Here is a 26,371-nt window from a genome sequence, read left to right as displayed (position 1 = left end):
GAGGTACAGGAGTAGGCCTTTCATCTATGCAGTGACGCTAAGGAGTATCAATCTGGTTTTTCCACACCTGGCTCTTTTTTTTTTTTGAAGTCTTTTGGAACTTTGTCCCCATGATGTTTATTTTTGTTGTAAGATTTTATATTGTTACATTCCCCCTCCCCATATCTGTGGTTTGGAATCATGTATGGTAATATATTGACATAACAAGATTAGTGATATATATATTTAAAAGCTTTATTCACAGTATTAGAAAAATAAGGCAGTATCTTTCTTTTAGATTTCAAATACATGACTGACTTCATTTTTTAAAATATAAATTCAGCTAGCAGCCAACATATAATACATTATTAGTTTTTGATGTAATGTTCAATGATTCATTAGTTGCATATATGACCCATTGCTCATCATGTGCTCTTCTGATTCTAGGCCTTTATATTCTGTGTGTCTGCTGATAAAAGTTTTTTTTCTTCATGGTCTCTTTTTTATTTTTTTTTTTAAAGATTTTATTTATTTGAGAGAGAGAGAGAGAATTGGGGAGGGGAGAGAAGGGGGAGAGGGAAAGAACCTCAAGCAGGCTCCATGCTCAGTGTGACGTCTGATGTGGGGCCTGATCTCACAATCGTGAGATCGTGACCTGAGCTGAAATCAAGAGCTGTATGCTCAACCAACTGGCCAACCCAGGGACCCCTTCATGATATCTTTTTAAATATATAATTCACATACCATAAAATTCACTCTTTCATAGTATACAGTTCACTGGTTTTTAGTATATTAATAAAGTTCTGCAGCCGTCGCATCATCTACTTTTAGTTCATCTGAATCACCACAAAAGAAAAACAGTACATATTAGCTGTCACTCCCCATTCCCCCTTCTGCAACCCCTGGCAACCGCTAATCTACTTTATGGATTTTCCTTTCTGGAAATTTCTTATAAATTGGATCATCCAGTATGTGATCTTTTGTGACTGACTTCTTTGACTTAGCATTATGTTTTTAAGGTTCATCCATATTTTGCCATGTATCAGTACTTCATTACATTTTATTGCGATTAATACTCCACTGTATAGATATAGCATGTTTTACTTACCCATTCATCAGTTGGTGGGCATTGAGTTGTTTTCAGAAGTGCTGGCATATGAGTATTAAGTAAGCTCTTGTGATTATATGGGTATAAGTTTTGTGTAGATAGTTCATTTCTCTTGTGTATATACCTAGAAATGGAACTGTTGGGTCAAATGGTAACTTTTAAGTTTTTGAGGGGTTTCCAGATGTTTTCCAAGGTGGCTGTACCATTTTATATTCCCATCAGCAGTGTATAAGGGTTCCAATTTCTTTATGTCCTTGCCAACACATCTGTCTTTATGATTCTTTTTGATGTTATTGTAAGTGGAATTGTGGGTGTGAAGAAGTAGCTTATTGTGGTTTTGATTTGCCTTTCCTTTATGAGTAATGATGTTGAGCATCTTTTCATGTGATTATCGGCCATTTATTTATCTTCTTTGGAGAACTGTTCATTCATATTCTTTATCCATTTTAAAATTGTGTTTTTATTTTAGAGTTGTGGGAAGTTTTTTATATATCCTGGATAAAAATTTCTTGTGAGATAAATTATTACAGTCCCCCACTCCCTTTCTGTGAGTTTTTGTACCTTTTTTATTGTGTGCTTTGAAACTCAAAAGTTTTAATTTTGATGATATCCCATTTATCTAGTTTTTTCTTTGTTTTTGTTTTGTGCTTTTGTGTCATATCTAGGAAACTGCTTTCTATTCTGAGGTCATGAATATTTGCCCTAATTTTTTTTGAATGGTTTTATAGTTTTAACTCTTACATTTAGGTCTTTGATCACCTTGGAGTTAATTTTTGTATAGGGTGTGAGATAGAACCCAACTTTATTTTCTTGGATTGAATATCCAGTTGTCCCAGCTCCCCTCAGAGAAAAGACTATCCTTTGTTTATTGAATTGTTCTGGCATAGTTGTTGAATTGACCATAAATGTAACGCTTCTATCTGGGCACTCAATTCTGTGGAATTGATTGAATTCTATTGCATCGATATATAAGTCTGTCCTTAGCTATATCACACTATCTTTTTTTTAAAAATTTTATTTATTTATTTGACAGAGATCACAAGTAGGCAGAAAAGCAGGCAGGGGTGGGGTGGGGAAGCAGGCTCCCTGCTGAGCAGAGAGTCCAGTGTGGAGCTCCATCCCAGGACCCTGAGATCATAACCTGAGCTGAAGGCAGAGGCTTAACCCACTGAGCCACCCGGGTGCCCCTATGTCACATTGTCTTGATTACTGTAGTTGTAAGTTATAAAACCTAGAAGTGTGAGCCTCTGATTTCGTTTTTCTTTTGTAGATTACTTTGGTGATTCTGAGTCCCTTGCATTTCCTTATGAATTTTAGGGTTAGTTTGTCAATTTCTGCAAAAAAGGTAGCTAGGATTTGATACAGGATTTGAAGCTGTTGAACTTTGGAGAGTATTGCTATCTTAAAGATATTAAGCCTTTTGATCTATGTACATGGCTGTCCTTATATTTATTTAGGTCTTCTTTAATTTTTTCTTAACATGTTTTATAGTTTCAGCGTATATAAGTCTTCTATGTCTTTTGTTGAATTTATTCCTAAGTATTTTATTCTTTTTGATTTTATTGTAAGTGGAATTGTTTTCTGAATTTCATCTTCGCATTGTTCATTGCTAATGTGTAGATGTAACAATTGATTTTTGTATATTGATCTTATATTTTGAAACCCTGTTGAACTAGTTTATTTATCAGTCCTAATAGTTTTTTAGTGGTACCCTTAGGACGTTTCATATACAAGATTATGTCATCTTCTATTAAGAGATAATTTTACTTTTTCTTTTCCAACCTAGATGCTCATTATTTCTTTTTCTTGCCTAATTGTTTTGTCCAGAATATCCATTATAATGTTGAAGAGAGTGAACATTGCTGTATTATCCCTGATCTTAAGGGAAAGCATTCAGTTTTTCACCATTAATTATGATGTTTGCTCTGGACTTTTTCTAGATGTCCTTTAGCATCTTAAGGAAGTTCCCTTCTATTTCTAGTTTGTTGAGTGCTTTTCTTATGAAAGGGTGTTGGATTTTGTATTTACTGGTATGGTCCTGTATTTTCTCTTTAGTTTATTTTCTTTATTTTCTTCTTTATTAACATGTGTACCACATTAAGTTTCACATATTAAAACCAAACTTGCTTCCCTAGTATCCCTCTTGTTTATGGTGTATAGGACTTTCATATTTTGCTGCATTTGGTTTGCTAGCATTTCCTTGAGGATGTTTGTGTTTATATTCTCAAGATATATTAGCCTGTAGTTTTCTTTCCTCATGATATCTTTGTCTTGTTTGGGAATCAGGCTAGTACTGGTATCATGCAAGGAGTTGGGAAGTGTTCTTTCCCTTTCTAGTTTTTGGAATAGTTTATAAAGGATTGACATTAAATCTTCTTTAAGACTAACGGTATTTTAATTTTTGTTTTTATTTCTTAGGATTCTCCTTTTACAAATGCAGGAATGGGATCTAATCTAAATCTCTTGGGTGAAATTGAGTGTGATGCCAGCATAATGGATGGAAAATCCTTAAATTTTGGAGCTGTTGGAGCACTGAGTGGTATGTGGACTTTATAACACATTATCTCTGTTCTCTTAAAAATTATGAATATTACTATATGATGTCTCCTAAAGATTTAGTCAATCTAGTGTTTTCTACCATTCTTGCTTAGAATAGTGTTGAAAACATCGTTTCCTTTTATTGGATGTAAAACATGAAATCTTGAAAGTTTTAAAACATGCAAAGTTTTAAAGAAAATAGTAAAAAGCTTATGTTAGGTCTTTGTTAGAATTTGATAATTATTCTCCATCTCCTTGGGATTACAGACATTTAACCTGTGAGTTAGTATATTCCATTAATTTTGTGATTATTTGAAATACACACATAATATTTTTTTTGTTAGAAAATTTAAATGATGTAAATAAAATTTCCCCTTGCCCTTCCAGATCTTTCCTTCTTATCCCTTTCTCCATGGAGAGGTTTAACCAGTAAAAAAAATTGCATTTACCTATATTTTTATGTAATAGAAATAGTTTCACACATGTGGTTTTTAAAAAAAATATATGTACATATTCTTATGAAACTTTCTTTTTTCTTTGCATAGGATGTTTCAGAGATTTACCCCACATCAGTACATATAAGATATATCTAATATTTTATAATTCTTTTATTAAAGCAAATATACATGAAATGCACAGATTTTAATTATAAAGCTGCATGAATTTTTAATTGTATACAGCTATATAAACCATTATCCAGGGCAAGATATGAAATATTTCCATGTCAAAATACAGAACATTTTCAGGGTGCCTGGGTGGCCTTGGTTGAGCATCAGGCTCTTGCTTTCAGCTCAGGTCCTGATCTCAGGGTTCTAGGATCTAGCCCTGCGTTGGGCTTCCTGCTCTGCACTCAGCCGGAAGTCTGCTTGTTCTTCTCCCTCCCCTGCTGTGTGTGCTCACTTTCTCGAAAATAAATAAGTAAAAATCTTAAAAAAAAAAAAAAAAAGAACATTTCCATAATCCCAGGAGGGTTTTCTATGCTCTTCCTAGTCCATACCTCCTATACTCTGCTCCTGCCTTACCCCCTCCTCCTGTTCTCCCTTAATTTCAACTGTAGGTACCATAGAATAATTTGCTTGTTCTTGAAATTTATATGAGTAGAATCATACACCTCTGTGTCCTTTTTTTTCTTAACACTATGCCTGTGAGATTGACCCATTTTTCTGTCACAGTAATTTTTTTCTTTTTATTACTTAGTAGTATTTTATTGCATGAATATATAATAAATTATTCTCCTTTTCGTAGGTATTTGAATAGTTTCTAGTTTTTGACTGCTCCAATGAATATTCTTGTACATGTCTTTTGGTACACATATGTTCTTAATTCTCTTGGTTATAAACCTAAGATTTGGAATGATAAGTTTACCATTAAGATCCTATCCTTGGGCGACTGGGTTGCTCAGTGGGTTAAGCCTCTGCCTTCGGCTCAGGTCATGATCTCAGGGTCCTGGGATTGAGCCCCACATCCAGGTGCTCTGCTCAGCAGGGAGTCTGCTTTCCCCCTCTCTCTCTGCCTGCCTCTCTGCCTACTTGTGATCTCTCTCTCTCTGTCAAATAAATAAATAAAATCTTAAAAAAAAAGTCCTATCCTTAAGATCAGGGATAATATAGCAATGTTCACTCTCATAACTTCTATTCAACATTATACTGGATGATAAGTTTAGGTACATAATGTGCTTTGCTTTAGTTGATACTGCTGGACAGTTTTCCTAAGTAGTTATAATATATACTTCCATTCTGCACTGTATGAGCATTTTAGTTATTCTGCATGAGGGCCAGCATTTGGCATTGCTATTCTTTTTAAAATGCATCCATTTTGGGGTGGCCTGGGTGGCCCAGTTGGTTAAGTGTCTGCCTTTGGCTCAGGTCATGATCCCAGGGTCCTGGCATCAGACCATATGTTGGGCTCCCTGCTTGGTGGGGTGCCTAATTCTCCCTCTCCCTCTGCCTGCTGCTCCCTCTGCTTGTGCTCTCTCTCTCTCATTCATTTATTAATGAATAAAATCTTTCAAAAAATAAAATTCATCAATTTTGGTATCTGTGCAGTGGCATTAATTTTTTAAAATATTTTACTTATTTATTTGACAGAGAGAGAGAGAGAGAGAGATCACAAGCAGGTAGAGAGACAGAGAGAGGGGGAAGCAGGCTTTCTGCTGAGCAGAGAGCCCAATGTGGGGCTCGATCCCAGGACCCTGGGATCATGACCCGAGCCGAAGACAGAGGCTTTAACCCACTGAGCCACCCAGGTGCCCCAGCATTAATTGTTTTAATTTGAGTTTCTGTGGTGACTAATGACACTGAGAACCTTATGACATACTTATTAGCCATTTAGGTATTCTTGTTATGCAGTGTATGTTCAAAAGTCTTTTGCATATTTTTTATTGGATTATCTTTTTTCTTGATTTGTTTAAATACTTTATATATTTGAATGCAGATCATTTGTCAGATACCTGTATTATGTATATCTCCTCCTAGTCTGTGGATCACGTTTTCATTCTTTTAATGCTGTCTTCTGATGAACTGAAGTTTTTAATTCTAATGTGGTTTAGATTACCAACCTTTTACTTTATGGTTATTTAAAAAATATTTTATTTAAGAAATCTTTGCCTACCCAAAGTTATGAAGATTGTCTCCATTGTTTAATAGTTCTGGTGTTTTTTTTTTTTTTTTTTTTTTTTTTTAAGTGAGGTTTACACCCACTCTGGGGCTTGAACTCATGACCCAGAGATCAGGAGTCACATGCTCTCCTGACTGAGCTCACCAGGCATCCCTAATAGTTCTTTTATTTTTTACCTTTCACATTTAGCTCTCTTATCAAGCCCAGATTAATTTTAGTGTATGTGAGATAGGAGCTGACATTAATTTTTTTTCTCTTACGGATATCCACCTGGTTCATTGCCATTGTCAATAGAAAGGACAATGTTCTCTTCACATAACTGTGCTGGTAAATCAGGTGACGGACTATATGTACAATGGCTTGTTTCTGTACCCTCTGTTCTACTCCATTGTTCTACTTATTGCCATACTGTCTTAATTACTATAGCTTTATATTGTTTATGTTTTCTAATATATTTATATTAGTGATATATATGTATCACTTGATACTTGGTTTATGTAAGATTTCTAACTTCCTTTTTTTTTTTCTTTTCTTTTTTTTCCTTTAAGGTTATATTGGCTATTCTAGGTATCTGGCCATTTTCACAAAATTTTTGAGTCAGCTTGTCAATGTCCATAATAAAACCCTGCTGGGATTTTGATTGGTATTGCATTGAGTATATAGAATCATTTGTGGACAATTGATGTCTTTTTTTTTTTTTTTTTAAAGATTTTATTTATTTATTTGTCAGGGACAGAGGGAGAGAGAGTGAGCGAGCAGAGGCAGACAGAGAGGCAGGCAGAGGCAGAGGGAGAAGCAGGCTCCCTGCCGAGCAAGGAGCCCGATGTGGGACTCGATCCCAGGACACTGGGATCATGACCCGAGCCGAAGTCAGCTGCTTAACCAACTGAGCCACCCAGGCGTCCCAGACAATTGATGTCTTAACAGTATTGAATATTCCAGCCCACAAATATAGGATATGTATATTTATATAAATGTTACTCATGTTTTTTCCTCAGCATTGTTTTATGGTTTTCAGTATAAATATTATATATGTCTTTTATTAGATTTATTCTAGATACTTAGTTTTTGATGCTATTATAAAGTATATAAATTTAAAGTGTCAATATCTAATTGTTTTATTGAATTTAGAAATATAATTGAATTTTGTTATTGGGCTTGAATTCACTAGCCTTGATGAATTCACTTATTCTAGCATTTGAAAAAATAGGTTCCCATGGAACTTCTGTATACACAATTATATTACCTATGACTCATGCAGTTTTACTTTGTCCTTTTCAATATTTAAGCTTTTCACTTTTTTCTTACATTATTATACTGGCTGTGACATACAGTACAATGCTGAATGTAAGTGGGGATGGTGTACATCCTTGCTTTGTTCCTGATCTTAGAGGGAGAACATTAAATATTTCACCATTCTGTATACTCTGCTAGCTTTTGGACTCTCATAGATATCCTTTATCAGATTGAGGAAATTTCCTTCTAATGTTAGTTTGCTGATAGTTTTTATTACAAATGGGGATTGATTGAATTATTATAAAATGCTTTTCTGTGTCTGTTGAGGTAAAGAGTTTTTTCCTTTATTTTGTTAAACATGATGAAATTTGTGATTGATTTTTGAATGTTCCTTTTATTGGCATAAAGTCTTCTTGGTCATGTTTGTATCTTTATATTCTGTTGGGTTCAAGTTGCTGATGTTTAAGATTTTTACATCTATGTTCATGTAATAGATTGGGCTTACTTTTCCTTTCTTGGAATATTATTTTCAGGTTTTAGAATCCTGTTATAGATGACCTCACAAAATGAATTGGGATTTTTTTTTCTAGGAAACAGTTTGCATATGATTGGAATGATTTCTTCTGAGAACTCATTAGTTATTCTAAATTAGTGGCATTTTCTTTGTAGGAAGTTTTAAAAAATGGATTCAATTTCTTTAAGAGTTTTAAGATTATAGTTTCCTCTCACGTGAGTTTCAAGAATTTGTCTTTTTCAAATGAGTTGTCAAATTTATTTACCTAAGGACTTTTTAGTTAGCTTTTTTCCCTTGATTTCTAGTTTAATTTCACAGTGGTCAGAGAACATCCTTTATATGATTCTAGTACCTTAAAGCTTTTTGAGACTTGCTTTATGGCCCAGTTTATGGTATGCTTTGTTAAACATTCCATGTGGACTTTTTAAAAGAGTAAGTATTTTGTGGTTGTTGGGTACATGTTCTATATGTGCCAGTTTGGTCAATTTGGTTATTCACTTGTTCCAATCTTCTTTATCCTTTCTGGCTTCTGTGATAGGTAAGAATGAGTCTCTCAATTAGTTTTAATTTTAATTTCTTTCATTATGAAATTTTATTGGTAATGAAATTTCATGTTTAAAGGCCATTAGCTTTTCTCTGTGAACTGTTTCATATCTCTTGTGGCTTGCCTTTTAACTTTACTTATAATGTGCTTTATTATATTAGAATTAAAAATTTTTATTTTCAAACTTATTACTTATTCTTTTGTGCCTTTTGTATTTTGCATTTCTTAAGGTTTCCCTCATAATTATAAGTATATTCACCTATATTATGTTCTCATACACTTATAATTTATTTTTCATTTACTTTTTTAATGCATTGTTTTTTTCTGAAATAACCAACAAATTGTACCTACATAATCTTGAATAATAACAACAATAATAACAATTGTTCTTTGGGTGACTGTTACATACCATGCATTGTTCTCCAGTAGTTCATATATATTCAGTCATTTAATTCTCACAATTACCTTTTGAGGACACTACTTTTATCCCCATTTCATAGATAAGGAAACTGAAATACAGAAGATATTTAGTAATTGGCCCAAGGTTACTTTATCAGTCTGGGTCCAAGTAGGAGACAAATCACATGGTAGATTAAATAGGGAACATTTAATGTACAGAACTGTTAAACAGTGATAGGAGAGTAACTATACAAAGATGGAAAGAGAACTCAAAATGTATTCTAGGGCAGAGGGAGAATACCCAAGTAAGGATAAACTTGGAAGGAGATTTGGACCTTATTGAAGAAGGTGTGGTTGTAGCCCACTGCCTAGCCGAGAAGTTGCTGGGTACACAGGCCACAGTCACTGTGAGACCAAGAACAATCCTGTGGGGCACAGGTGAGCTCAGGCTGGTAGGTGGGCACATGGGGGTGAGGAAACTATGTGAATTGAACCTCTGTTGCACAGGGTAAAGACTGACACCCAACAGCCCTGTCCCCATGGGACACTTCACTCTTTGTGCCTATGAGGCTGAGAATGTTTGTGACTTGATCTGGGCACAGTACTGTTCTTTCTGGGGCTGTCAGCTATGCTGCTGTAGCCTGAATCAGGAGCTGGAGAAAACATGTGGTGGCCAAATGCTGGAGAAAGCTGCACCGTGAAGGCACTTAGCACCAGGGAATACCACGTGGGCCAGATAGTGAAGAAAAACTGAAGCTCTCCAAGCCTGCCTAAGAAGCCACCTGGTCCTCCTACAGTGTGTCTCCAGTGCCCTCTACTGACAAAGCTACCAGTGTGCCAGCTGGCAAAGGAAGCATATTTAAAGGGCCCATATCCATTTTCACAGGTCAGGCAGTGAAGGGAGAATTTGTAGCTGAGAAGCAATAGATAGCAGGTACAGTTATAAAACAGTCTGACTCCCATTACTCTGTGTTCTTTCTACCTCTCATATAGAGTCTGTCTTTTTCTACTCATTTGAAATACTGTCTATGTCGTGTATTAAACATTCAAATGCTTGTGTGGTCTATTCTGAACTTTAGCTTTATTCTGTTCCATTGATGTATTTGTCTGCTTGTGCTCAAACCACACTTTTAAAATTAAGAATAGTTTTTAATAAGAGATGGTATTTTTTTAAAAAAGATTTATTTATTTATTTGACACAGAGTGAGAGAGATCACAAGTAGGCAGAGAGGCAGGCAGAGAGAGAGGGGGAAGCAGGCTCCCTGCTGAGCAGAGAGCCCGATGTGGGACTTGATCCCAGGACCCTGAGATCATGACCTGAGCTGAAGGCAGAGGCTTAACCCGCTGAGCCATCCGGGCGCCCAAGAAATGGTATCTTGAGGGGTGAATACCTCTTCATTTTGACCCCCAATGTTTTCTCTTCCTGATGAATTTAAGAGTCAACTTGTCATACATCATAGAGAACCTTTTGAAGTTTTGATGGAGAATTTGTAGATTTAACTTTATAACTTAATTGACAGTTATCAAAGCCTTTAAATATTAGATCATCATATACAGAGATATATTTTAGGAGCTAGTATATAGATCTGAGCTTTTCCTTTATTCGGTATTTCATATGTTTTTTTGGTGGCATGTTTTTGTTGTTTAGCTAGATAGTTTTGTTTTGAGTCAATATGGTGACCTTAATTTGAGTTTTAATACTCTTTTTATATCCCACTGCTGATTCATTGATTGATGGATATTTTTAATTTTTATTTTGGTACTGATGGTGTCCTGAGAGGCATCCATTAGTTAGTAGTTAAGCGTGTGGTCTCTGGCATTAGCTGCTTCTGTTGAAATCTCAGCACTGTGATCTTGGGCAGGTGACTTAACCCTCTCTGCAGATATTTCCTCAGTATTATGAACCTCAAGGTTCATAAGTATACTTATATGATAGAGTTGAGAAATCAATGAATTAATCTGATATATTTAAGGCTTTGGTATGGGGGTTGGCATATATTAGATACTGAGTTACTGTCACTTTCTTCAGTCATCATCACATTGCCTTATTTGTCATCATTGTCATCATGACTGTTTTTCACACTAATACTGTCCTAGATTCCTCCCAGATAGGCATCCTCTTCTTGCTTTTCTTCACATTCTGTTTTCCCTCCTGGAAACAATCTGAACCATATTTTAGGTTATAGTCTTGTACATACTTGGCTTCTTCTCCCCACTCTTACTTGATTTGTAGGATATTCTCTTTATTCTGTCTCTCTTGTAGGCGAGAGTTAAAATTTTTGGCCATTAATTCCCCCCGTCTGCCCACCATGGTAAACTTGAAGCTGTTTGTAATCATGTTTATTCTTTGGAAGAAATTCAGTTTTTGAAAGTAGATGCCACATTTTCGGTATCTCTATTCTATTCTGAAATCTATTAACAGGGGACCTAATTTAAATATCAATTATTTCAAATTTAGTCTTTGCTGCTGTAGCACATGACAAAACATGAGAATGTGTTTTATATTCTTCTCTCTACTGGATATTCATTTATTTGTTGATTTTATCCATATTATTCATGCTAATTAAGGGTTTTCATTAGTATATATAAAAGAAGAGTTTTCTAAGATATTTAAAAGTTGTTTTATTGAAACATCCACAAAACTTAGTGGGAAACCTGAAGATATTTTTCTGACTTCATTTTCTGCCAATTTTATTTTTATAGGAATCAAGAATCCAGTCTCAGTTGCAAACAGACTCTTGTGTGAAGGGCAGAAGGGCAAGCTCTCGGCTGGCCGCATTCCTCCCTGGTAACTGCTTTGTTCTGCCTGACTTTCCTTGAGTCTGTTGTCTTTGGTGCATGTGGTGTTTGAAGGCTATTTTTATCCACAGAAGGCTGATGTTGGTTACACACCAGCAGTAGCTTGCCTTTGAGAGGAAGACACACTTTGTTCTATAATCTTGGAACATTTTGTACACTTGATAGAGCTTCAGATGCAATAGAATATTACAGATTAAAGCAGGAAAGAGATCAGAGTTAATTTTTGGTTTTGTAGTTGATTACAGAGATGTTTTTGCTCTTCCGAAGTGCACAGTTGGGATCTTTTGTTATGAAACTTTAAAAGTTCAGAGTCCAAACTAATTTTAATTTTGAGATGATCTTAGAATAAAAGTACTTAATTTTTCAGTTCTGGAGAAACACATTGTAATGTTAAGATTAGTAAGATTATGTTTTTCTCCAGCATTAACATACAATTTTCATTAAAAAAACTTTGAACTTTTCAAGTATTTATAAATTTAGAGAGAACATTGTAAAGAGCCCTCATGAACCTGTCATCCAGCTCCAACAATTAACCGCTTTTTCCCTTCATCTATCTTACTCAGTCTCTTTTTCCTATAGTATTTTTTTAATTAAAAAAATTTTTTTAGAGTTTATTTAATTTATTTATTGATTTTACGTAATCTCCACACCCAGTTGGGGCTCAAACTCATGACCCTGAGATCAAGAGTCCCTCCGACTGAGCCAGCCTGGCACCCCTTTCCTATAGTATTTTAAAGGAAATCCTTGACATGATTTTTTTTACCCTTAAATAATTTTGTATGTTTGCAAATTGCCTGTATGTTTGTAAATTGCCTGTATGTTTGCAAAACATGGTCATTATTCAATTAGCATGCCTAATAATAATAACAAATATGCTTCAGTGCCAGTGCATACTCAGTATATGTTCAGCATGCCCATGAGGTGGTTATGTTCCGTGTAGAAAGTTGTCACGACAGTACTATAAGATAATCACTTTGACTGTTACAATTTGAAGTCATAGAAAATAAATTAATATAGTTTTAAAAAGTCTTGAAACCTCTTACCCTAATATACTCAAGTAATTCATTTTAATCATATACTTGTCAGTTGTTTAATTGTGATACTAGAAAGGTTAATTTTAAAAATTTTTGAAGAAATACAATTTTTAATATTTGTGTCTTCAATCAGGAAGGATAAGGAGAAGCAAATCTGAAATTTTGAGATTGTTCATAATGTGTTTGATATCGATAACTTTACTTTTATAACTCTGAAAGTAGGAAAAGTGAATAAGAATTCTTATTTAGACTTTCCTCATAATTTGTGTTAAAGTCATGCTTTTTAACTGTTTTGAAGTCCATTAACCCCAAATTTGCTAAGTTTTGTTTAGAACATACACAGAGTCCTAGTGGATAAGACTTGTTTTTAGGGGAGTAATAGATGTAAAGAGATGACCTCTGGATTTATATTCTCTTCAGTGTTGAATTAAAATGTGACTGTGTTCTTTCACCTGTGTTTGCTATTATACATAAAGCATAATTAACCCTAATTAAACCAATTAGAAGATACATGCCCGGTAGAGAAGAAACAAGGCAGTTTTAGTTGACAAGGAAAATAGCATAAACCTTGTGTAAAGTATTTTAAAGTTTGCCTGCAAATCACCATAATCCCATTCCCCACACCACTTACAGCATTTATCAAGCTGATTCTCAAGTTTATATGGAGGAACAAGTATACAACAATAGTGGACATTTGAAACAGATCAAAGAGTTAGACTCATCTGATAGCTATCCTGATACTTCATAATACTATCATAATTAAAACAGGTTGATTTAGGTATCGGGATCTATATAAAAATATATATAGAAAATATCAGTATTTTATATAGGGATATATAGAAAAAAATCTGTAGGACCAAACTGGAAGTCCAGAAGCGGATCTAGTATAAAATTAAATTTAGTCTATCAAAGTATGATCTTGGGACGCCCGGGTGGCTCAGTTGGTTAAGTGGCTGCCTTTGGCTCAGGTCATGATCCCAGCATCCTGGGATCGAGTCCCGCATCGGGCTCCTTGCTCCGCAGGGAACCTGCTTCTCCCTCTGCCACTCTGTCTGCCTGTGCTCTCTCTCTGACAAATAAATAAATAAATAAAATCTTAAAAAAAAAAAAAAAGAACCGTAAAATATTAGTAAGACAAAGACAACTTAAATTTAAAAAATTGGTAAATGGTACAAATAGGCAATTTATAGAAAGGAAAATATTGATGGTATATAAATACACAAAAAGGGGCCCAACTATAATTAAGGAATTGTGAATTAAAATGATAAGATGATATGTTTATGTTAAAGTAGCAAAATTAATAAAGACTAATGATACCCAGTGTTGAGATTGTGGAGAAACAGTTTCTTTGTTCTACTAGTATTGGGAATGTAGACTGATAAAACCAGTTGAGAGACATTTTGATATTATTTATTAATGTAAAAAATTGAACATGCACATGTTGTGTGCTCCAGCAGTTCTGTCTTGGGATAGAACACCTTCACATGTACATAGGAAGACTTCTACAGCACAAGAAGGTTACAGCAACATTACTTGTGGTGTATAAAACTGTAAACAATCTAAATGTCCATCAATGGCTAAGTGAACTGTTTTCTAGTCATATTATTAAATAATCTGCAGTATTAGAAAAGGGAGAAACATTTATATATAGTAAAATGGATAGATCTCTATATCGTAGAGGAAAAAAATCAAATTACCTTATGATACATTCAGTTTAATTTATGTTTTTAAAAAAAATACAAAATAATGCAATATTTAAAACCAGGAATACTGTTTCCCACCATCCAGGTTGGGAAATAAGACATTATGAAGAGATTTGAAACTGCCTAGATGGAACCTTTTCTAATGGCATTGTTATCCTTCCCATTGTCCACATCCTTACACTTTTTCATGTGTCTCTTGACCATTTGGTTGTCTTCTTTGCAGAAATATCTGTTCATGTCTCTGCCCTTGCTCCTAGGTAACAGTTGTCCTGATTTTAAGCTTCTCTTATTCCCATATATTCCTTTATAGTATTACAACATAGACAGTACTCTAGTTTTTTAAGGCTGTATATAGTATATATTTACACAGGTGTACAAAGAAGGTCTGGAAAGAAGGTTATCAAACTTACTGTGGTTATTTCTGTGAAGGATGAAGGGAACAAGATGAAGCAGTTTTTAAAGGGGACATGTGCAGTATATTTATATTTTACAAAGATAAAATAATGGGAAAAAGTGATGGCCATCTCTCCATTAAAATTATATAGTGGTGGGGCACCTGGGTGGCTCAGTGGGTTAAAGCCTCTGCCTTGGGCTCAGGTCATGATCCCAGGGTCCTGGGATCGAGCCCCGCATCGGGCTCTCTGCTCAGCAGGGAGCCTGCTTCCTCCTCTCTCTCTGCCTGCTTCTCTGCCTACTTGTGATCTCTGTCTGTCAAATAAATAAAATCTTAAAAAAAATTATATAGTGGTGCTAACCTTGTCTGAAACTAGCTGTTTCATTTCCTCATGTACATAGTTCTTCAGCTTTATTCTTTGTTTTCAGGTTGTTTTGACCATTTTAGGCATTTTGCATTTCTATGTGAATTTTAGAATTAGCCTATTTCTAGAAATAGCCTGTTGAAATTTTCATTAGGATTGCAACATATCCATTTAATAAAGTCTCATTTAGCCTCTCTGACCAGTGTTTTATAGTTTTTCAGTGTACAGGTCTTAAATAGCTTTTATCAAACTTATACTTAAGTATTTCATTCTCCCTTTTTTCAAAAAAAGATTTTATTTATTTGAGAGAGACAGCGAGCACATGAGTGTGGGGAGGGGCAGGAGGAAGGGAGAAACAGACTCCCTGCTGAGCCCATGATCAGGAGCCTGATGCAGGATTTGATCTCAGGACCCTGAGATCACGACCTGAGCCAAAACCAAGAGTCAGCTGCTTAACTGAGTGCACCACCCAGGCATCCCAAGTATTTCATTCTTCTTGATAGTATGATAAATTATATGTATATGTGTTAATTTCTGGTTGTTTATTGCCAATCTAGAAATATGATTGATTTTATTACATTGATATTCTTTCCTGGGAATTTGCTAAATTCATTTGTTTTATAGTATCATTTTTATGGATTTGTTAAGATTTTCTACATAGACAATAATGTCTTTTGAGAATAAACATTGTTTTATTTCTTCCTCTCTAATCTGGGCTCCTTTAATTAATTTCCTTTTCTTTATTACAGTGGCTAGGAGCTCCAGTGCAAGGTGGAATAGAAATAGAAAATATGAAAAAAAAAGAAAGTATGAAAAAAAATGTGAGAGTGGGCATTTGTGCCTTGTTTGTGATCTTAGGGTAGAAGCATTTGGTCTTTTACCCTTAAGTATGGTAGTTGCTGAAGGTTTATCATAGATATTCTTTGTTATACTGAGAAAGTCCCCTTCTTATTGTTCTGAGAATTTTTAGTAGGAAAGAGTGTTGTACTTTCTCAAATGCCTTTCTGCATCTAATAAGATGATGTTATAATTTTTGTATTTAGTCAGTCAGCAATTGGTTGATTTTCAACTATTAAAGCAACAATTGCATTCCTTGGATAAATTCTACATGGTCATTATGTCCTTTTGATATATTGTCAGATCCAATTTGCTAAGATTTTGTAAAGAATTTTGTATCTCATATATTATGAGATATATTGGTGTGTAATTCTTGTAATGTCTTTGTTTTGGATTTACTTTGCCTCTTGGATATGAAGGGAAATATACTTTATCAAATTTGGAAAATTTGGTGGCTATTAATTCTTCAGATATTTTTTCTGATTCCTCTTTCTATCCTTCAGGACTCCAATTGCATGTTTATTTGACCTCTTGTACTCCTACAGATCACTAGTAAATTATTTACTTTTTCCATTCATTTTTCTCTTTGTTTCATTTTGAATAATTTCCATTGCTGTTTTCAAGTTTATTATTTTTCTACAATATCTAATCACTTGTTAATCCCATCAGTTATTTTTCATGTCTGACATTGTAGACATCTTCAGAAATTTGATTTTGTTGCAACTTTAAATTATAAATAAAAAAATATTTATTTTTTATTAACATGTATTATTTGTTTCAGGGGAACAGATCTGTGATTCATCAGTCCTACACAATTCACAGCACTCACCACAGCACATACTTTCCCCAGTGTCCTTCACTCCGCTATCCCATCCCTCTCACTCTCCTCCACTCCAGCAATCCTGTTTGTTTCCTTAGATTAAGAGTCTCTTATGGTTTGTCTCCCTCTTTGGTTTCGTCTTGTTTCATTTTTCTCTCCCTTCCCCTATGATGCTCTGTCTTGTTTCTCAAATTCATCAAATCAGTGAGATCATATGATAATTGTCTGTCTCTGATTGACTAATTTTGCTTAGTATAATACCCTCTAGTTCCATCCATGTCATTGCAAATGGCAAGATTTTGTTTGTTTTTTTCCTGATGGCTGCATAATATTCCATTGTATATATATATACCACATCTTCGTTATCCATTCATTTGTTGATGGATGTCTAAGCTCTTTGCATAGTTTGGCTATTGTGGACATTGCTGCTATAAACATTGAGGTGCATGTGCCCCTTCAGATCACTACATTTGTATTTTTGGGGTAAATACCAAGTAGGGCAATTGCTGGGTCATAGGGTAGCTCTATTTTCAACTTTTTGAGGAACCTCCATACTGTTTTCCAGAGTGGCTGCCCCAGCTTGCATTCCCACCAACAATGCAGGAGGGTTCCCCTTTCTCTGCATCCTCGCCAACACCTGTCATTTCCCGACTTGCTAATTTTAGCCTGGTATGAGGTGGTATCTCATTGTGGTTTTTTTTTTTTTTAAAGATTTTATTTATTTATTTGACAGATAGAGATCATAAGTAGACAGAGAGGCAGGCAGAGAGAGAGGAGGAAGCAGGTTGCCCGCTGAGCAGAGAGCCCGACGCGGGGCTTGATCACAGGACCCTGGGATCATGACCTGAGCCCAAGGCAGAGGCTTTAACCCACTGAGCCACTCAGGTGCCCCTCACTGTGGTTTTGATTTGTATTTCCCTGATGCCAAGTGATGTGGAGCACTTTTTCACGTGTCTGTTGGCCATTTGGATATCTTCTTTGCAGAAATGTCTGTTCATGTCCTCTGTCCATTTCTTGATTGGATTATTTGTTCTTTGGGTGTTGAGTTTGTAAGTTCTTTATAGATTCTGGATCCTAGCCCTTTATCAGATATGTCATTTGCAAATATCTTCTCCCATTTTGTCTGTTGTGTTTTGGTTTTGTTGACCGTTTCCTTTGCTGTGTAAAACCTTTTGATCTAGATGAAGTCCCAATAGTTCATTTTTGCCCTTGCTTCCCTTGCCTCTGATGATGTTTCTAGGAAGAAGTTGCTGCAGCTGAGGTTGAAGAGGTTGTTGCCTGTGTTGTCTCCAAGGATTTTGATGGATTCCTGTTTCACATTTAGGTCTTTCATCCATATTGAGTCTGTTTTTGTGGATGGTGTAAGGAAATGGTCCAGTTTCATTTTGTATGTGGCTGTCCAATTTTCCCAACAGCATTTGTTGAAGAGATTGTCTTTTTGCTATTGGACATTCTTTCCTGCTTTGTCGAAGAATGGTTAACCATAGAGTTGAGGGTCCATTTCTGGGCTCTCGATTCTGTTCCATTGATCTATGTGTCTCTTTTTCTGCCAGTACCATACTGTCTTAATGATTGCACCTTTGTGATAGAGCTTGAAGTCTGGAATTGTGATGCCACCGACTTTGCTTTTTCAACATTCCTCTGGCTGTTTGGGGTCTTTCTGGTTCCATATAAATTTTAGGATTATTTATTCCATGTCTTTGAAAAAAGTTGATGGCATTTTGGTAGGAATTGAATTAAATTTGTAGATTGCTCTAGGTAGCATAGATATTTTCACAGTATTTGTTCTTCCAATCCATGAGTATGGAACATTTTTCCATTTCTTTGTGTCTTCCTCAACTTCTTTCATGAGTATTCTATAGATTCCTGAGTACAGATTCTTTGCCTCTTTGTTTAGATTTATTCCTAGGTATCTTATGGTTTTGGGTACAATTGTAAATTGGATCAACTCTTTAATTTCTCTTTCTTCTGTCTTGTTGTTAGTGTATAGAAATGCAACTGATTTCTGTGTGTTGATTTTATATCCTGACACTTTATTGAATTCCTGTATGAGTTCTAGCAGTTTTAGAGTGAAGTCTTTGGATTTTCCACATCAAGTATCATATCATCTGCAGAGTGAGAGTTTGACTTCTTTGTTGAATCGGATGCATTTTATTTGTTTTTGTTGCCTGATTGCTGAGGCTAGGACTTCTAGTACTATCTTAAATAGCAGTGGTGATAGTGGACATCCTACTCTGTTCTTGATGTTAGGCGAAAAGCTCTCAGTTTTTCCCAGTTGAGAATGATATTCACTGTGGGTTTTTCGTAGATAGCTTTTTTGATACTCACGTATGTACCCTCTATCCCTACACTGTGAAGAGTTTTGACCAGGAAAGGATGCTGTATTTTGTCAAATGCTTTTCTGCATCTATTGAGAGTATCATACGGTTTTTGTTCTTTCTTTTGTTAATGTATTTTATCACATTGATTGATTTGTGGATGTTGAACCAACCTTGCAGCCCAGGAATAAATCCCACTTGGTCGTGGTGAGTAATCTTTTTAATGTACTGTTGGATCCTATTGGCTAGTATTTTGGTTAGAATTTTTGCATCCATTTTCATTGGGGATATTGGTTTGTAATTATCTTTTTTAATGGGATCTTTGACTGGTTTTGGGATCAAGGTAAGGTGGCCTCATAAAATGAGTTTGAAAGTTTTCCTTCCATTCCTATTTTTTGGAACAGTTTCAGAAGAATAGGTATTAATTCTGCTTTAAATGTTTGGTAGAATTTCCCTGGGAAGCCATCTGGCCCTGGGCTCTTGTTTGTTGGGAGATTTTTGATTACTACAATTTCCTTACTGGTTATTGGTCTGTTCAGGTTTTCTCTTTCTTCCTGGTTCGGTTGGTAGTTTATACATCTCTAGGGATGCATCTGTTTCTTCCAGATTGTCTAATTTGCTGGCGTATAGTTGCTCATAATATGTTCTTATAATTGTTTGTATTTCTTTGGTGTTGATTGTGATCTCTCCTCTTTCATTCATGATTTTATTAATTTGGGTTCTTTCTCTTTTCTTTCTGATAAGTCTGGCCAGGGGTTTATCACTCTTACTAAAAAGAACCAGCTTCTAGTTTCATTGATCTGTTCTACTGTTTTTTTGGTTTCTATTTTACTGATTTCTGCTCTGATCTTTATTATTTCTCTTCTCCTGCTGGGTTTAGGCTGTATTTGCTGTTCTTTCTCCAGTTCCTTTAGGTGTAGGGTTAGGTTGTGTATTTCAGACCCTTTTTGTTTCTTGAGAAAGGCCTATATATATATTGCTACAGACTTTCCTCTTAGGACTGCCTTTGCTGCATCCCAAGATATTGAACAGTTGTGTTTTCATTTCCATTTGTTCCCATGAAATTTTAAATTCTTCTTTATTTTCCTGGTTGACCCATTCATTCTTTAGGAGGATGCTCTTTAGCTTCCATGTATTTGAGTTCTTTCCAATTCTCCTCTTGTGATTGGGTTCAAGTTTCAAAGCATTGTGGTCTGAAAATATGCAGGGAATGATCCTAATCTTTGGGTACTGGTTGAGACCTGATTTGTGACCCAGATGTGATCTATTCTGGAGAGTGCTCCATTCTTCTCTAGTGCACTAGAGAAGAATGTGTATTCTATTGCTTTGGGATGGAATGTTCTGAATATATCTGTGATGTCCATCTGGTCCAGTGTGTCATTTAAAGCCTTTATTTCCTTGTTTATCTTTTGCTCAGATGATCTGTCCATTTCAGTGAGGGGAGTGTTAAAGTCTCCTACTATCATTGTATTATTGTCAATGTGTTTCTTTGATTTTGTTATTAATTGGTTTATATAGTTGGCTGCTCCCATGTTAGGGGCATAGATATTAAATGAAATAACATCTAAAGATGTTAGATCTTGTTGGACAGATCCTTTAAGTATGCTATAGTGTCCTTCCTCATCTCTTATTGTAGTCTTTGGTTTAAAATTTAATTTGTCTGATATAAGGATTACCACCCCAGTTTTCTTTTGATGTCCATTAGCATAGCATGGTAAATGGTTTTCCACCCCCTCACTTTAAATCTGGAGGTGTCTTTGAGTTTAAAATGAGTCTCTTGCCGGCAGCATATCGATGGGTCTTATTTTTTTTATCCATTCTGATACCCTCTGTCTTTTGATTGGGGCATTTAGCACATTTACATTCAGGGTAACTATTGAAAGATATGAATTTAGTGCCATTGTATTGCCTGTAAGGTGAATATTACTGTATATTGTCTCTGTTCCTTTCTGGTCTATGATACTTTTAGGCTCTCTCTTTGCTTAGAGGACCCCTTTCAGTATTTTCTGTAGGGGTGGTTTGGTGTTTTCAAATTCTTTTAGTTTTTGTTTGTCCTGGAAGCTTTTTATCTCTCCTTCTATTTTCAATGACAGCCTAGCTGGATATAGTATTCTTGGCTGCATATTTTTCTTGTTTAGTGCTCTGAATATATCATGCCAGTCCTTTCTGGCCTGACAGGTCTCTGTGGCTAGGTCTACTGCCAATCTCATATTTCTGCCGTTGTATGTTACAGACCTCTTGTCCCAAGCTGCTTTCAGGATTTTGTCTATGTCTCTGAGACTTGTAAATTTTGCTATTAGATGATGGGGTGTTGACCTATTTTTATTGATTTTGAGAGAGGTTCTCTGCCTCCTGGATTTTGATGCCTATTTCCTTCCCACCAATTAGGGAAGTTGTCTGCTATAGTTTGCTCCAATATACCTCCTGTCCCTCCTCCCCCCACTTCTTCTGGGATCCCAGTTCGTCTAATGTTGTTTCATCTTATGCTATCACTTATCTCTTGAATTCTCCCCTTGGGATCCAATAGTTGTTTATCTCTCTTTTTCCTAGCTTCTTTATTCTCCATCATTTGGTCTTCTGTATCACTCATTCTCTTTTCTGTCTCATTTATGCTAGCAGTAAGAGCCTCCATTTTTTATTGTACTTCATTAATAGCCTTTTTGATTTTGACTTGTTTAGATTTTAGTTCTTTTATTTCTCCAGAAAGGGATTCTCTAGTATCTTCTGTGTTTTTTCTAGCCCAGCTATTATCTTTATAATTGTCCTTCTGAACTCTATTTCCAACATCTGACTAATGTCCGTATTGACTAGGTCCACCATGTTTATGTTTATTTTTATTTCTATTATTAATTAATTAATTAATTTGTCAGAGAGAGTAAGTTAGCGAGCAAACACAAGAGGGGGAGTGGCAGGCAGAGGGAGAAACAGCCTCCCCACTGAGCAAGGACCCCAGTGTGGGATGTGATCTCTAGACCCTGTGATTGTGACCTGAGCCGAAGGCAGACTCCTCAACCAACCAGAGTACCCAGGTGTCCCTAACATATTTAATTTTTCCTGTAGCTTCTTGAACATATGAATTGATTTATAATAATTGTTATCATATCTTTGTTTACTAATTTACTATCATCTTTGTCATTTCTGAGTTGTTTTCAGTTGAAATATTTTCTCTTCTTTATTGGCTGCATTTCCTTGCTTCTTTGCATGCTTTGTAATTTTTTATTGCATTTGAGGTTTTGTGAATTTTACCTTATTTGGTACCAGATCTTTTAAAATTTTAATAAATATTTTTGAGCTTTATTCTAGGGTTTGGTTAAATTATTTAGAGACAGGTTCATCCTTTCAAATCTTGCTTTATACTTTGTTACATGCAACTAAAGAAGCATTTAGCCTTGAGTTTGCTATTGGGTAAAACTCTTCTGAATACTGTAACAAATGTATTTAGAATGAGGTTTCTTACTTTGATGGGAACAGGAGCTGAGCTGCTCCTATCCCTTTGTGAACTTGGAGCTTTTTTTTCTCTAAAACTTTTGTGGTATTATTTCCCAGATTTTGGGCGATTTCCTATTATACATACACTGATCTCTATTCAGCTGAAGACTAGAGGGCACTGTGCAGATGTTAGAGTCCTTTTTCTGTGCAGCACTCTCATCTCTGATACTCTGCCCTGTGAACCCTGGCTATCTGGGCTTTTCCAGATGCTGAGGTCTTTCTCCTCAACTAAGAAGCGGCTGTGCCATGGGTTGGAACCTCTCTAGGCAGAAGGCTGGGTCGGTCAAAGGGTTTACCTGTTTTGTTTCCTTTCTCTCAAGGATCACTGCCCTTATGTTGCCTACTGATATCTGAAAATTGTTTTTCCTACATTTTGTCTGATTTTCAAAACAGTATCTTCAGGCAGGAGTGTAAATTTGTTCCCTATTATTCCATCTTGTCCAGAAGCAGAAAACTTCCTCGAAGTTTATTGTATACCTGCAGTAATTGAGAAAAAAATTCCTTGACTGTCCTAAATCAACAAAAACCAAATTTTATCATGTTTTTACTTTGAGCTTATTTTCATATTACCCTAATATGTCTAGTTATCTAATTTCTGTAAGGGTAATAGCTAACATTTATTATGTTTGTACACTATATCAGGCATTGTTTTATGTGTTTTGCATGCATTAACTCATAAAAATTACACAGTGATTTAAGACACATTTTGCAGGTAATGAAACGGAGTCCCTTACTTGACCACTTTTAAGCTATTAGAAAATTTGGGAGTCCTTTCATATCACATTAGAAGCAGCAGATTAGAAGTAAAGGGAAAATGGAATCCTTTTATAATAATGAGAAGTAACTGTTTATACCCATTCAATTATTCATTCACTTCCCCTTCACTCAGCAAATATTTATTACTCATTTTCTGTGAGCCAGGCATAAAGGTACAAAAAGTGTCAAAAGCAGATGGAACACTTAGAAATCTTGGTCCTGTGGTGTTATCTATCACGACTTTTTGGAGACAGCAATGCATTACATACAGTAGGTGTTTCTAAGAAGTGTTTAAATGAAAAGTTCATTTATCTGTATACCTTAGTTTTTGGTTATAGCCACCATGATGTGTTGTATTGTTTAAGTATTGGTGTTTGGTCAGATTTGTGGAGTATTTGGTGTCTTCATAAACTTGATGGGACTACCATCATAAACTGTGTCACATTACCCAAGTTTCTTTATTTTATTTATAAAAGTGTAGCTTGAATCTTTTTTCCATTATGATAGGGAGGGTACAGCTTTGATAGGCATTATCATTTAGAACAGGAATTGGCAAACTATGGCTTATGGCCAAATCTGTTCTGCTGTTTGCTTTTGTAAATAAAGTTTAATTGGGACACAGCCATACCCATTTGTGTATGTATCATCTATGGATTGTGCCCTGCAAAGGCCAAATAGAGTTGTTGCAAAAGAAACATTGTGGTTACAAAGCCAACTTATTTACTATCTGGCCCTTTACAGAAAAACTTTGTGCTGACTCCTAATATAGAAGTTATAGTTTCTGGAAATCATGTTTCTTTTGATGAAAAAGGGAAAGCTAGACAAACATTATTTTATGTTTAGTTTAAATTAAACCTTAAGGTGCTCATTAGAACCTAGGATTTTTTTCAGAGGCATATTTAGTTTTTGGTACATTGTTTATTTTAAAGTACTATTTCATCTATTATATTTCATAAATTAACTCAAATTTGTACTACTTTTGTTGTATGAATGTGAAAAGACAATTAAAAAAAGACAATTCAAAATGCAAGATTAAAAGAAATGTAAGAGATCTATTAACTAATCATAAGATAGAGATTTAGATGGATTCCCATTTAAACCGAAGTTTAAAAAACAAAATAACAATAGTAGAAAGAATTTTATAAGACAGCCGGAGAAATGTGAACATTGATGAGATATGTTTCAATTCTAAAGATGGTTCATCTTTTTATATGTCAATTGCTTAGGCTGAGGTTCTGTTTTTTTAAAAAAATCATTTTTAATTTTATTTGTTTATTTTTAAAGATTATTTATTTATTTGTCAGAGAAAGAGAGAGAGAGAGAGAGAGAGAGAGCACATAAGCAGGGGGAGCTGCAGGCAGAGGGAGAAGCAGGCTTCCCACTGAGCAAGGACTCTGATGTGGAACTTGATCCCAGGATCATGAGCTGAGCCACAGGCAGATGCTTATGGACTGAGCCACTCAGGTGTCCAAAAAGTCATTTTTTAGATGTAAAAAAGTTCAAATTAAAAAAAATTTTAAAGGGTTACATTCTGATTACTTAATTTGGTTGGTATGTTATTTCCAAATATAACAAGTTTCCCTTTATTTGCACATTATAAGTCTGTAAGCTTTAAGTGATCAGTAGTACTAATTTGTCTTTCCTCAATTTTGTATATTTATGATGAATAAGGAAGCGATGGGGTAAAATAGATAGAAATCAGTTTTTAAGTCCAAAGAAGCAGCTCTCATTTTCTCTTGTGTCTTTCTTATCCAGAATAATGTATTTTGATTATTGGGATCCCTGAACATTCTTGAGAGCTTTCTAAATCACAAAATGAGACATTTTTAGACTAATTATGGAGTCATGATTCCTTGAAAATGGGTGGTTGCCATCCATGAGGTTGCAGTTCACATCTCTTATTTGGCCAAATAACTCTTTCTGGGAAGCTTGGCTGTGCTAGCGTTTGCCGCAGCAGACAAGAAGCACTGGCTTGTTGAAGGTTTCAATAACCCCATCTCAGGGCTGCTCTCAGTAGAGTGTCATTGCTTTTTGTTTTACATCATGTTGGACTTGTTTTAATGTAAATTAAATTGGGTATAACACAAGGAAAATGTTGTCCCTTAAGGAATTTTGACACCCTAGTTTATTATTATTTGTTTAATATCTTGCCTATGTTTATTTGATGCTTGGTATGCTTTAGGCACTGTCACATATGCTTGGATATGTCAGTGAAAAAACAAAAGATTCCCATTCTTATGACACTTACAGTTTCTTTGGGGAAGGTAGAAGTAAACAATAGGCATAATATGTAAATTATAAAGTGTCTAGTATGTTAGAAGGTAGAAAAAAGAAAGATGTGGAAAGAGCAAAATGGCAGGGATTGGGAATCCTGGGTAGGTAGTTGGGTATATTTTTACATAGGTCTCATTAAGGGGACACTTCTGAGCAGTTGAGGGAATTTGCCACTTGGGAAAAAGGATGAGACTGATAGAGGGAACATTCAGGGTGAAGGCCTTGAGACTAGTAGTCTCCTTGGCATATTTGTGTTTTGGGGAGGCTGGAGTAAAGTAAGCCAGGGAGCAAGAAGACTAAGAGATGAAGTAAGGAGGGAGCAGGAAGGATCACATCACTTAGGATTCTCATTCAAACTCCAGGATTGTGCAGATTTTGAAGAGGAATGTCATTGTCTGACCTATGTTTTACAAGGAAGTCGGTGGCTAGTGAGCATAGACTGGGGCAGGGAGCAAAGCAAGGCATACGTGAAAGTAATGAGTCCATTGCAACAGTTCAGGTAACAGATGATGGCAGTTTAGACAAAGGTGGTAGCAGGAGAGGAGGTGAGAAGTGGTCACATTCTGGATATATTACAAAGGTAGAGTCGATGGGATTTCCTAACTTGAATGAGACAAAATTTCTTTCTAAGTTTTCTCCTTGGAGAGTC

General features: G+C 35.4%; 1 protein-coding gene across 4 annotated transcripts in view; it reads left to right on the top strand.

Annotated features, from left to right (window-relative positions):
• Positions 1-26,371, top strand: part of TASP1 (taspase 1) — a 253,042-nt gene that overhangs the window by 26,996 nt on the left and 199,675 nt on the right. For all 4 annotated transcript variants that reach the window (XR_004382876.1, XM_032859197.1, XM_032859199.1 and 1 more), the window contains 2 exons: positions 3,506-3,626; positions 11,638-11,722. Coding sequence is in view for 3 of the 4 variants with exons in the window: in XM_032859197.1 (XP_032715088.1) it covers positions 3,506-3,626; positions 11,638-11,722 (206 nt within the window). In the remaining variant the exon portion in view is untranslated. The remainder of the gene's footprint in view (positions 1-3,505; positions 3,627-11,637; positions 11,723-26,371) is intronic.

The sequence above is a fragment of the Lontra canadensis genome, unplaced genomic scaffold, assembly GCF_010015895.1.
Source record: "Lontra canadensis isolate GAN:19392208 unplaced genomic scaffold, GSC_riverotter_1.0 scaffold16, whole genome shotgun sequence".
Classification (NCBI taxonomy): domain Eukaryota; kingdom Metazoa; phylum Chordata; class Mammalia; order Carnivora; family Mustelidae; genus Lontra; species Lontra canadensis.
Note: the sequence above shows the minus strand (reverse complement) of the source record. Positions and strands in the feature narration are given on the sequence as shown.